This window comes from Solea senegalensis, linkage group LG5 (assembly GCF_019176455.1).
Source record: "Solea senegalensis isolate Sse05_10M linkage group LG5, IFAPA_SoseM_1, whole genome shotgun sequence".
NCBI lineage: Eukaryota > Metazoa > Chordata > Actinopteri > Pleuronectiformes > Soleidae > Solea > Solea senegalensis.
This window is the reverse complement of record NC_058025.1, coordinates 23784044-23797776: the sequence shown is the minus strand read 5'-3', so window position 1 is coordinate 23797776 and position 13733 is coordinate 23784044. Positions and strand designations below refer to the sequence as shown.

General features: G+C 41.3%; 1 protein-coding gene across 3 annotated transcripts; it reads left to right on the top strand.

The window, feature by feature from the left end:
- Window positions 1–17: 17 nt before the first annotated feature.
- Window positions 18–12116, top strand: ankle2 (ankyrin repeat and LEM domain containing 2). 3 transcript variants are annotated; one of them, XM_044026639.1, is made up of 13 exons: window positions 18–76; window positions 2104–2598; window positions 3519–3713; window positions 3977–4161; window positions 4713–4901; window positions 5006–5128; window positions 5513–5576; window positions 7392–7567; window positions 7696–7802; window positions 8257–8447; window positions 9174–10011; window positions 10561–10692; window positions 11880–12110. In XM_044026639.1, the coding sequence occupies exons 2-13, from the start codon at window positions 2115–2117 to the stop codon at window positions 12088–12090; spliced, it is 2895 nt and encodes a 964-aa protein (XP_043882574.1). In that variant the 5' UTR covers window positions 18–76; window positions 2104–2114; the 3' UTR covers window positions 12091–12110. The 3 variants fall into 3 exon arrangements, with proteins under 3 accessions (XP_043882574.1, XP_043882573.1, XP_043882575.1); XM_044026638.1 differs by lacking the exon at window positions 18–76 and adding an exon at window positions 904–1046 and having other exon boundaries at window positions 11880–12116; XM_044026640.1 differs by lacking the exon at window positions 18–76 and adding an exon at window positions 1184–1563.
- The last annotated feature ends 1617 nt before the right edge of the window (window positions 12117–13733 follow it).

The following is a 13733-nucleotide window of genomic DNA, read 5'->3' as shown; positions in this document are numbered from 1 at the left end:
GTCCTTCCCAGTCTGCATTTTGAAACCGTAGCGGTGAGAAGACACCTAGCAACAGTAGCCGGGGAGAGCGGATGAGGTGGGCATGGATTGATTAAATCGATAATGTTTTCAGCTACTGTAATCATCAGTAGTTCATGGTATCAAGAATACAACTCTGTTCTTGCCGTATATTTTAATTAACGCATGCTTTAGCGAAGCGACAGCTTAATTAGCTCCTGTCTTGCTAAGCAGCTAATGACAGTTAGCATGCTTGCTAAACTCAATTTGGTTTGTGTCGCTACGTCATTTGGATTTCCTTGCATCCACAGTTAAAGAGCTGTGATCTGTAAAGTCACCTCAGTTCTTATGTAAAGTGCATGGGGAGAAATTGTCTCTCTTTTTCTCATAATGCCTGGTCAAGTTGTTTTTGAGCACGCCGTATATGCGGCTACATTTCCATGACACAAATAGTAATTTCCATTAATTATATATCACGTTAATTACCAAAAAAAAGGTCAGACATGAGCGTATCCGGTTATAGATTCGTTGGGTTAGTCACGTCTGCTATGTGGAAGCATGATGCTACGTTCACACCTTAAAGACGAAGTCGTCTTTAAGTAACTTCGTCTGAGATAAAAAAAAACACACAAGACACAACTGACTAGATAACCAGAAGTCACCCCGATTAATGTTATAGAACATTTTAAATATAGAACACTAATAATGGAAACGTGGAAGTGTGTAGCGTAGACTGAGTTCAGCAGTATAATTCACATGCTGCGGTGTTGCATCTTACAAGCGACGTAGTTTTGTCATAACACTTGTTTTATGTGATAAATTGGCTTTAATGTCAGAACCCGCCACATTCCTGTCGTTCGGCAGCGACTTTTCCCACCGGTCTAAAATGCAACGTGCGCCCTCCCTTGGAACTGCGCATGCGCTCAACATGTTGTAAACAATGAGTCTAGTCCAGACCGTCTCCAGCTTTGTGTGTATCCAACTGTCCCTGTGTAAAACTAACAGCGGGTTTCCACCCATCTGCTTGTGTTGAATAAAAATGTTCCCGGGTAAGTACAGGGACACGTCTGTTGTCATTGTGTACATTATGTACTTTTTTCATCGGCATCGTCACCACGAAGACATACCAAACGTTACAGCCTTAAACCCACCTCGAATGACATACTTGGGCGTGACAGCGTGCGAATTAACGCGACTAATATCGGAATGTATCCTCTTCCCTTTATTGCTTACTTCTGGTCTTTAAAATCGACTCTAATATGTCTACAATCCAGCCGAACTATGTGTGCTTTTTCACATGAGCGGTTTCCCTCACGTTAGCCTGCTCAGGCACATTCCCCGCCTGCTATAGCGGACTTGCTGCTTAGCAGGCTAGCTCGCAGATGCTAGCCTCACATTGGTGTCCTCGATTCCGATAAGAAACTAAATGTATATTCTTCGTAAATGTGTCAATGGGTGCAGATCGTTTGAGTACTACTTGATTTATTGCTTGATAGTGACTTGTTTGTGAAAGTCATAGTAGCTGTTGAGCTAACGTGAATGCCATACATCTGTGTCGCTTTTATGGTAAAACTGAAGTACATTTGTTGTTGGGTTCTGTCTGTGTCTGTGTTTTCAGTCTTAATCGCCTGCTAGATACACTAATAATGTACACACAGATTATTTGCAGGTTTTTATGTGTTTTATGATTGTAGACATGTTAAATAATAGTGTAAACGTTGTCTAGGTTTGTCAAAGCCAGATTGTATAATTGGAGATTGTATAATGGCCCAAGGAATAATTCAGTGTTGGTGGTTATTTGGGTGCTTGTTGAGTGTATTGGTATTTTTGGAAACAGAGCTGCCTTGGCCGAGGTTTGCACTTTTTGAGTGTTTTCCTCAGTTTTTCATGTAAAGTTTAACCGTGTTAACGTTTGTCTGTGCTTTACTCAATACTTGCTTTCAATTGGCCTTTGACAAATTTGTAGAAGTAATCTTACTATGATATCTGTGACTGGGTGTAATGTTAGTGTGAACTAAATTGTACTGTGTGATATATAGCGCTTGATAACTGGGAATAATGAAAGCTCCTACTTGATGGCTGAAGGACACTTTCTGTGTGTTGCAGGGAGCTGAAGCATGGATGCAGTTCTGAGCAGGCTGAGGGAGCTAAGTCCTGATGAACTGCGAGAAGAGCTTGCTCGTGCGAATGTCAAGTATGGCCCCATCACAGCTACCACCCGAGCCACCTTTGAGAGGAAGTTAGCCCGTGTCCTGGCTGGGCCAGAGAGCAGTGTCACTGAATCAGACAGTAGCTCTTCTGCAGGCATATCAAGCAGCGCAGCCTCTGTTGCTGATCATGTCACCTCTGAAGTTGCATCCACCACTGCTGCAACAACCAGCAGCCCCTTTGAGGATGTTGTCAAAGAGTTGGACTTTGGCTATGGAGTGGGTCTTAACCCTCCAGAGGAAGAGGATATCTCAGTGAAAACAACCACCAACAGCTCTGCTCAAGGCAGCAACTCCCAGTCCAAAACAGAAACCCCCTCAAAGCTTGCACAAGTATCCCCAACCTTTTTTTATGGAGTATGTCCGCTGTGGGAGGACGTGTTGGCAAGAAATGGTAAGAGATTCTTGGTTTGCAAGTTTTTGTTTTGTCTTACAAATGTGATTAATGTTTGATAATCCAATCCTCTGGATTTTTTTTCTCGATAATTAATTGTTCAACAAAGCATTTGATCAATTGTCACACAATTAATTGATTAATCAGCTTATTGATTTAGCTCTGCTAAAAAGTAAAACCGTAGAGGGTTTTTGCCACTTAATAATTTATGGAAAATATTACTGGAGGCTGTAAATATAGATAAGATATTTTTAATATGCAAATTAATTCTTGTCTCTTTAAACCTATGCACCCATTTTACAGTTACACAACAGTGATTTTGTAGTTAGATAAAGCATGTTTGTTTTCTGCATTATTTACTAATAATACTAATAATACTTTTAAAATGCATCATTATATTACAAACACAAAAAGCTAAACTACAATATTTTTAGCAAATTTTGAAACAAACAAATCATCATCTCACTTGTCTGTTTATCCAAACTGAATAATATTCTTTGTTTTCTAGTCCCAGTTTTTGTTTAGAAGTACTTGCTGCTGTTGTAGTTTGATGTCCACATTTGTCTTTTAAGTGGATGAAAGCATTTGTTGCTGTTTCTGTGGTTGCACAGCAGAGCAGTCAGACTGTCTAACCTCTCTGGAATAGAATATTGATCTAAATTAATCTTGAGCTACTACAAAAATCAATTTTGTTCATGTTAATATATCAGGGCAAGCTTTTATACTGCACTTTGTAGAGCCTTGTCAGAATGGGGCTTTGCTTGATGACTGAACAGAGAGGGAAGGAATGACAAACCTTCCTCTTGGAAAAGCCACATTAACAACGTATAATATACAAAAGTAGAAAAAAGCTGACATTCCTTATGTGGGATTAATTTGAAGGAATTAAATAGCGAATTCAGTTTTTTCTCTCTTTTCAGAGAGAGCACATGTGTACACGGATAAGAAAGATGCTCTTCAAGCTGTAAAAACGATGAAGGGTGCTCGCTTTAAAGCCTTTCCCAATCGAGAGGATGCGGAAAAGTTCGCCAAGGGCGTCTGCGACTATTTCCCTTCCCCAAGCAAATCCATACCTAATGTGTCTCCTGTCAAACCAGGCCTGATCGTCAGCAAAGGTATTTATATTTATGTGTCTGTAATCAACATCAACATATGTTTGTTTTTGTTTTTGTTTTTTTTTATTGGAAATTCAAAAATTCATTTTATTCTTCCTTTAAATGTTTGGTCAGTAGAGGTTAGATGATTTGTGGTGATTTATCTAGGTCTGTAGAAGCTGCAATATCATGTTTTATTTATCTTTCCTGCCTCAGTGTGAACAGTATGTGGAGTTTTTAATAGCGATTTCTTTCCTTCATGGTCTTCTCCCTCTCTTTGCTAGATAACATGGAGGTTGATACCATCAACCGGGAGCGTGCCAACAGTTTCAAAAGCCCGCGCACACAAGACCTGACTGCCAAACTGCGCAAAGCTGTGGAGAAGGGGGACGAGGTTGCCTTCAGTGAGCTGGTGTGGAGCAACCCACGCTATCTCATTGGTTCAGGAGATAATCCCACTGTTGTGCAGGTGAGGACATAAACTAGATTCCTCTGTGGACCACTTCCAGAAAACATAAAACTTTAGTTTTTTCCATGTCAGTGCCAACCTTTGAGCTAATGCCTCTGTTGAGCTTACAGTCAGCAAAGATGGAGACAGAGCTGTGACCAGTGTGTGATGTTTCTCTCTTGGTGCGAAGAAACAGAAAACTTTAAAAATGTGTAACTAAATAATAATAATAATAATTATAATGTTAATAATAAAAAAGCATTTAATGTGTAGTAGCAGACTAAGGAAGTCTGATAAAGGTCGATGTTATGTCCGTGGCAATGTTGGATAATAAGCCTGGACTCAAAAGTAAGACATTGTTTCTCATTCTGTCAATTTGTCTTTTTAATCTTTTAATTAAAGCTTCAGTTGGTAACTTTTGGCTATGATTATGTTATTATTTTTCCTTTGTATGGTCTTATAACAGAAACAACGTAACATTATTTGTTGGCTTTATCCCTCACTGAAAATAAGAGCGTATTAAATTATTCTTTAAATCCATAGTTTTCATTCCACTGTTTTCTTTTGGTTAGGAGGGCTGTCGGTACAATGTCATGCATGTGGCAGCGAAGGAGAACCAGGCTGGAATCGCCCAACTGCTGCTGGACACCTTGGAGAACCCAGAGTTCATGCGCCTCATGTACCCAGACGACCAGGAGGACATGCTGCAGAAACGTATCCGCTACATTGTAGACCTTTACCTCAACACTCCAGATAAAGCTGTAAGTTGATGTAACACACCGTCTGAACCAGATTAAATTCTAAAAGTTGTGAGTTGGCCTGTGTTTACACTCTATCTTGCTCCGCCTCTGTCTGCATGTTCCAGGGTTTTGAAACACCGCTTCACTTTGCCTGTAAATTTGGGTGCCCAGACGTGGTCAATGTTCTGTGCTCGCATCCTGACGTCGATAAGAACCGTAAAAACAAGGACGGACAGAAGCCTTGTGAAGTAAGGAGTTTATGTGCTCTGAACAAAAGTTTCTGCTTTACCTGTGCTTGTTGTTGTTGCTTGAGATTAAACCCAGAACACTCTCTGTACCGTTTATTAATGTGTTCTCATACATATAAGAGCTGTGTTGCAGCCACACAGCTTTGCACAGTACTTCAGAACAATGACATCCTGGCATTAGTTGCTGAGGGAGATACAGTTATGCTCACTCAGGTTTTAAAGCTGTGACCTTTTAGCTTGCATTTCAAATCTTTTGGCAACAGACACTCGGTGTGCTTTGTAAGCTAAACTTAGATGAGCAAATTCTTTCCTTATGTGATTCAGCTCCCACTGAACTGTGTGTCTGTGCATGTATCAGTGACTGTGTGTTTTTCCCTTCTACAGATTATTTGTAGCAGAAAAAACAAAACCCAAGAAGTGAAGCAGAAGATAAATGACTATTTGGAGGGTGAGGACATTCATTTATACATAAAAAAATAGGACAAAATGTACAAACCATGTTTGGTGGATCATCTGTCTTTTAATTCAAGGAGCATCTGTCTGTCTGCCATTCACATAACTATCCAATAGTTCACTTAAAAAAAGCATATACAGGGCAGTGTCCCATGCACATGATACTAAGTCAGTTTTTATTTGTCAAATCCGTCCCATTCTTGTGAATGCAAGTTGGATAAATTTGAGAGTTAGAAATTTTTTTCTTTTTCTTTACATTTCTTATTTTTTGGTTTTGTGAGAGCATTACAATACAGTAATTACTTTCATTTCAAATAATATACAATGGTATTTTCGCCACTCACAATTGAAATCTTTGTATACAAAACAAGAAACAAAATACAGAAAGTCAAATGAAAGTATACTTGAGAACTCGAACAAATTGGGAAAGATAGACGTATATAAAAGAGCAAATAAAGAAATGTCCACCAGGGAGTTTATTTTATTTTATTTCATTTTATTTATTTTTTTTAGTAAATAAAATAAAATACACACTAGTCGTTAGGCCAAATAAAACATTCAAAAATAAAGCATAAAAATAGCGTTACAGGATCATCCATTCAATACTTCTGTCTGTTCAAAACTAACATATAGTTAGTTTTGACCCACAATTCGATAAATATGTTTTTCTGAAGGCGAATGGAGAAAGTAATCTGTTCCATGAGGTAAATGTCGCTTACTATACTTATCCACTTCTGTATTGTGGGCGGATCAGGGAGAAGCCAACGCCTTGTCAGTGCTTTTTTACCAGCGGTTATCAAAATACAAAATAAATATTCATCAGCTTGCCTGACCTGTGAATCCGAATTTCCTAAAAATAATGTAGAAAACTGCATAGGTAGATTAGTATTAAACATGCCGCCTAATACTTTGTCAAGCTCTGTCCAGAAGGGTTTAACCACTGGGCATTCCCAAAAGATATGCCAATGATTGGCTTCCCGGTGTCCACATAGTCTCCAGCACGCAGCTTCGCGTCCAGCAAAATGTGCTTTTTGTTTTGGTGTAATGAAAAAGCGGACCAATCACTTCCAGGCAAACTCCCGCCATACATGAGAGCTGGTACATTTGGCAAACGCTGAGCCAATACTCCTCAGATATTGTTAGATTACCCTCTCTCTCCCATTTTTCCTTAACATATCCTGTACTGTGTGTTTTTCTTTAGACAGTAGACCCTCATAAATTCTAGAGATGACACCCTTATTCGATTTACTTTGGTAAGCATCAATAAAAATGATCGATATCAGGTCATTAAGATCGGTGTCCTTTCTGATATGTTCAAAGCGCTCACGTACCTGGAGGAATCTAAAAAAATCTGTTAAATAGTAGTATGTCGTTATTCCTTTCAAAATCCATGATTTAAATCCCTTATCTGTCGTGTTAGGCCTAAATTCCGGATCATAGGCACACCATTGGATTATCTGTAATTTATTACTGAATTTATACTCGTCTTTTATCTTATTCCAGATTTTTAGCTGTGCTTTGATCCATTGGTTCTGTGCCTTGTCTACAAATCTTCCCAGATGTTTGTGCGGTTGAGAGTTACAATTTAATTTCGGTTCTTTCCAGAGTTTTGTGAGTGTAGCATTTGGCACCAGGATCTGTGTACTGTTTATCTTGATTCACTGTCCCTTGGCAACAGCCTTGAATGAGACAACGCACCGAATTAGATTTTGTTTTCAAGTAGACGGCCAGCTTGAGAATGAATTCCCAGTGGTGCGGTTCTGTGAATAGAAGTCGCGTCTGTCCAACTGTGTCATGTCCACTGTTTCAGACCGCTGCTATATCCCTTTGTTGAGGGCAACCGACAACACCTCTCAGCCCATCATCGGTGATCTGTGGTCCCCCGAGTCCTCAGAAAACCTTTCGTTGATCAAGCGACACCCCAGGAGCCCCATGGATCCACTGATGACCGTCACAGCCTTTGCAGGCCCGCTCAGCCCTTCTAAAGCAAGTTCATGAACACACTTTGTTTGTTCCGACTAATGATCTAATGATTTGTAGTGATCAAAGTGTGTTTCACTTGCAGTATCTTTGCTAAAAAGAAATAAATAAATAAAATGAACGTCCTCCTGCAGGCGGATGACTTTCGCCGGTCTTGGAAAACGCCACCCAGAGAACGAGCCGAGTTTTTCCACCACATCCTCAAGTCTGATCCATACCGTGGGGTAGAGAGAGTGGGCAGGTAAGCCCAGCTGATTCACCTCTAACTTCTAGCTGTAAATCTCTTTCTGTTGTCTGCAGCATTAAATTCATTCAAATGTGTGATCGCAGAAATATATTGACACTGCTTGGCTCATAGCTGGTGATTGCGACACATGAAGGGAGTTCACTGGTGGAAATGATTTGCACCAGTGTGTCATACACCTCTTTAGGGATTATGAACAAATCGGGTCACATGTGACACGCCGAGTTCAAATCTCGTTCATCTTTTGTTTTATTTCCACTTCATAATTTACTCCACTCTTAACTGAACACAACTGAATTGTGAGAGAATAAAATGCCAGTGTCTGCAGTATGAATCAGTATCGGTTTATAAAGTCTACATGAGAACAGTATAAACCGTATTATAATCACAGAAATGTGGTGTATTTGCATTTGTGATGTGGTCTAAGTGAGAAGTGGTTTCCCATTTCCAGAGACTTGGCTCATGAGATGGGTCACCCATGGGCTGAGTACTGGGACTTCCTGGACAGTTTTGTGGATCTGTCGTCGACTGAGGGACTCCGAAAGCTCGAAGAGTTTCTGAGCAAGAGGGATTTCAGCCCACGAGCTCACGAGGAGGCCGGAGAGAACGAGGCCAGCAACAGGTTCAAAAGCCCCTCTCCAGGTACGCTCGCCTTTGATTTCATGGCTGTAAGAAACGTGTGGCGCGCCGGTGAATCTCGTCTGTGATTGGACGGTCGTTCTGCAGAAGTGCTGAGGCTCTACCGTTATGACACGTATATGGGCACAAAGCTATTTCTCTGCTTTCTGATCGTTATCCATCCATCTTCCTTCTACTGCTTTATCCTCCACATCAGCTGACATAGGGAGAAATGTGGTGTCACACCCTGGACAGATGTCTGTGATCAGACCTACTACCACACACACACACACACACACACACACTCAGGGCTACACCAAGTGTGTGAAAGCACACAGACAGACGTTACTCATCTCAAAATTAAATTGTTTTGTTCCTTGCGTGAGTGAGTCCCTTAATTAACTTGTCCAAATGCTATTTAACATGAATCGATCCAACCTCAAAGCTGCTTCTGTGGCTCCGTCTCGTCTTCACCTCCAGCTCTAATAACTGCAATTTAACACAGCACAGCACTTATTCACTTATGTGAGACTGTGCATCACACAGTTTTTACCTCATCAACTTAGCTCATAAAAACTCATTTGTACTGATGCGTTAACTGCGCGTGTCTCTTTAAAGCACGTATTTAGGGTTTATGGATTGTTTCAGATTGTTATTTCCCCAATATCAGACCTTACACCAAAAAAAAAATGACGCTGACAATGATTTATGTCCTTGTCTGTTTTGGTGACTGATCATCACTGGTTACAGGAAAGCCCAAAAAGTTCTGCAACTCCATCTCTGTCGGCGCCTTCCTGGATGAGGGCGACGACATCAGCCTGGAGGAGATGAAGAACCGTCAGAACGCAGCACTCACCTCCTCTGCGTCCAAGGATGGCCTGAAGGGAGCAGTGGGCGGCCACGACTTCCACATCCTGCCTATTCCGCTGCACCACCGCGGAGCCGACCTGATCGAGACGGCGGCCGAGCAGGACCTGCTGTGCTGCTGCAGCAACGGCCTCCTGTCGCCCGGCGTCGTCTGCAAAAGTGGCGCTTGCTCCTCCTCCAGAGACAGGACTCACAATGGAGACAAGGTGTCGCCTCGCACCTCCCCGTCCTCTTCCTGCCTGCTGTCGCCCATCTCCAACCTCCTGGTGGAATTTGAGCGCATGTCACTGCAAGAACAACTGGACAGTCCCACCACCAGCAGCAGGGAGAGGAAGAGCAGTGGGGGGAGTCGGCACAGGGACTCAACCGCAGACCTGAATTCAGGGCTGAACCGCATGTGTCTTGGTCAGAGCGGTCAGGACGATAAAGCGCTGGAAGGTCCGAGCTGGAGAGCCGAGGGAGAGGAGGCGGAAGAGAGGAGAAGCAGCGGCAGCTCGGAGGAGTATTTTGAAGCAGAGGAAAGCCTGGAGGTGCTGGGCAGGACTAGGGGGTCAGTCACAGGGGGGCGCAACTCTTGTGCTAGGTCCAAGTCATGGGACCATGGAGGTAGAGACCTGAGCAGCTCAGGATCCTCTGGGTCTTCCTATAAGTCTCTGGATAACTCTAATGAATTCCTACCCAGGACACCACCGCACACTAGAAGAGGACTTTTCATCGATGGGTGAGTCAAACTAAGAAATTATAATTACATTTGAAATGATACTGTAGATGATGTTAGCATCTGGTCCTACACTGCTGCCTTCTGCGAGCTAGTTATTTGGTTATTTTTGTCTTTATCCCAAAAATGTGTTTTACTTCTATGCAAAAACACGCAGAAAATCTCTGCCACTGTATTTAAAATTCCTAAAGATGAAGTGAGGCTGCAGGTACCTCCGGTAGAGTTCGTGCAAAGAATGTCCTTAAACTAGAGATGCAACTAACGATTATTTTCAAAATTGATTAATCTGTCGATTATTTTCTCGTTTAGTCCATAAAATATCAGAAAACCTTCAAAAATGTTGAGCGGTGTTCGTCAAACCTGGGAATGATGATGTTCTCAAATGTCTTGTTTTGTCCACAAACCAAAATGATTCACTTTTAAGGATTTCTTTGTCATCCAAAGCAAAGTCAGAAGAGATATTCTTCATCACTTTTACACGCACTTGAAGAGGAAAGCAACTATCTGCAAGTTATCTGCACGCGTGATTCACTTCCCTCCGTGTTTTCACAGGGAGACGCCAACCAAGTTGGACAGAGAAGTCCTGTCGGCGGTCAGCGGCGTAGACATCGATCCTCAGAAGTTTCCCAGCATTCATAAGTGGAAGAGCACAATGACGTCATACTCGGCATCAGACATGCAGGGGTGAGTGAAACATTGTGTTTGAGCAGAGAAATGCACGACCTCAGAGTCTGGATTCTTCTTTTCTAGGAACATTAGTATACACAGGGTTCCCACAGGTCGTTTGAAATCACCGTAAATAGACATGGGTCATTGAAATGTGTGCAAGAAAGAAGTTACTGTAAGTTGACACTGTCTACTGTCTCTCTGGCTGCCGATGACGTGAAATTCTGTGCAGAACAATGAGCGATTAACGTTAAGAGAGCAAATGGCAACGTCTGGGAAATGAAAATTACAAGATTACAAAGACGGGTTTGTCCAAGATCCCGAGAACAGACCGTGGACACCATGTGCAAGTTGCCCTCCCATCTTAAGCAGAGTTGGCACATTGAATTTGAGGAAATTGGTCCTGGAAAGTCCTTGAATTTGATTTCAATCAAGGTGTGGGAACCCTGTGTGTATTATATCTGCACTAACAGGATGGTGTTGAATTTCTTCTCCTTTTAAAGCAACAGTGCAGACATTTAATTTGTGAGTGTCTCTAATGATGATAGACGTGTATAAATCTCCCCTCACTGACAAAGACGTTTTAAATTCATTCACATCTCAGAAAAGTGCGTTTATTCATTTAAGCATGGAAACAGATTTAGCAAACGAAGATAATGGGAGTGAGAACAGCCTGTGATAAATGGCAGGAGGTGGTAAATGAGAGATGGTACGGTCCGTGTGGGTTGATGAGGAAACTAAAACACCTTTTGTCCAAAAAGCAGATTTTGCAGCCAAACATGTTATCATGATTTAAAAATAATAATAATAAAAAGGTTTAAAATCAGTCTCTAACAATAATGATTACAATAAGATCACAGATTAAGTTTTAATCTGTGTAACCATAAATTATTTTATGGAGCAAAAGAAACTAGAAAATATTCACATTTAAGAAGCTGAAAAATTAGTTTTAATTATTTAAAAAAACAAACACTTGGTGATTAATTTGGTAATCAGTGAATCATTGTTTAATCGTTGCAGCCCTAGTTATTATTTATTTATTCACCTCATTGTCTGTTATTATTCTCCGTCTAATTCCTTTTACTAAATTTTTAATACATTTGCAATCTCTTGATATTTTAGTATGAAATCATAAAATCTGTACTAATGAACTTTTTTATGAGTTTTATTTAGCACTGACCGGTCTTTGTTTGTTTGTTGTCCAGCTGGCCGAGCCCCGCGGTGGTCAAACCACGCCTCAGGATGCATCACCAGACTCCCGGCTCCCCGGTCAGCGACCTGATGTCTCCCAGCAGTCGCTTCAGTCCCGCGCGACACACTGCCTCGCCGGACTTCAGCCCCAGCCGTTACAGCCCTGCCAACGCTAGCTACATCCAGCGCATTCGCCTCAAGCACTTAAACGAGCCTGCGATTTAACCTCCTCCCCTTTTGGCCATACCCACTAAAACTCCCCCTGGCTGCAGCGAGCGAGGCGTCGTCTCCTCCAGAGCTCAGAAACCACATACCTAACACAAATATGCACAAGTGTCTGGAAGATTTGTATTAATGTATGGTACTACTACTACTCCGACTATGTAACACAGGAATTCTCATCACGTTGGGTTGTGGTGTACACTCAAGACTTTAAAACAGGACATAACGAAATGAACCTTTGCTCATGTACGTACTGTGTGGGTTTGGACCATTTTGAATTGACAGTCGTGTCGTTTGTGGCGAGTGTGAAGCACCTGTCGTCGACCTTTTTTCAATATTCTGAATGGAAGCCGCAGCCCTGCCCCCAAACGTTAGTTGGTCACCAAAACCGTGGCGAGGATTCTGTCACTTTTTAAAAAAAAGAAATTTAAAAAAAAAAAGGCTCAATGTCAATATTTTAAAATTTATTTTTTTGTATGTTGGTCAGTAGCACAAAAATTTAAATGTTTTTATTATTAATGGTATTATTAAAACCGACTGCCATTTCCTGTGTTTCTCCCCTCAGTCCAGGAATTGCCTTACTTTGCTGAAGTGACGGCGTCGCTCTGTCCGTTTGTGTTGGTCACGAGCGATTCTGGCAAAAACATGGCAAAAACTGACCAGACTGAGGTCTTCCATGTTTTTATTTTGTTCTTCAATAAATGCATACGTGTTCTATCTTTTCTCAGTGGTTTCTGGACGTGTCTCGACTGCAGCCTCAGACTCTGCAATTTTTCTTTCTTCCCCCCCGAAATATCTTTTCCACCACAAACGCAACCATCACTAAACTATATTTTTAAAACAAGTATTGGCTAAACTTTAAACGTGCTCAATCTGACACCTCCTTAACACTGTATTACGCCAATCATCACGGGTTCTTAAATCCTCCCTTTTAACAGGTTGCTGATTTTCCATCGATGGATTTTACAAGAATCAACATTTATGCCGCTGTTTATGTTTGTGTGATTTAGGTGTTCCTTTCGTTTAATGGCTTTAATCTGATTGGCTGAAAGCTCGATGGAGCTAAATATCGATTCACAGCGGTACAATTACTAATCTGGCGCATCTTAAATATAGAAGAATATTGCCTAATGGAGCTTTAACACTCCCAGTTATTTGTCATCCACCTCAATTTGGCACATTCCTGCAGTTGTGTGTGAAAACCTGCTGTATCCAAATGACAGTATTTTAAAGCAGGGGATGAGTTGATCCTTTCTGTTTAGCTACGGACGAGAGAAACGAGTGTTCTGAATGTACTTTTTTTGTTGTTGTAAACTAAACCTTTTATCCGGGAGCACAAACTACTTCACTGAGAAGATTGTACTGTCATCGTTGTCGTGCTCTCAGGTGACGACTGATCCGATTCTGGTCTCATGAATGTGGAACTGTGCAAAAACGCACCTGAACAACTTAAAATGAGCTTTGTGTGCTTTTAGCATTCTGTGCTTTATAAAAAAAAAAACAAAAAAACAACAACCCAGAACTTTAATGGTGATTCTCTTTCTGTATGTTGGAAATCTCATTGCTTTCAATCAATTAATTAATAAAAACATCACTCCTCCTTTACAGCCCAGTGTGTCCAAGTGCTGTTCTTCACTCGTTTCTGC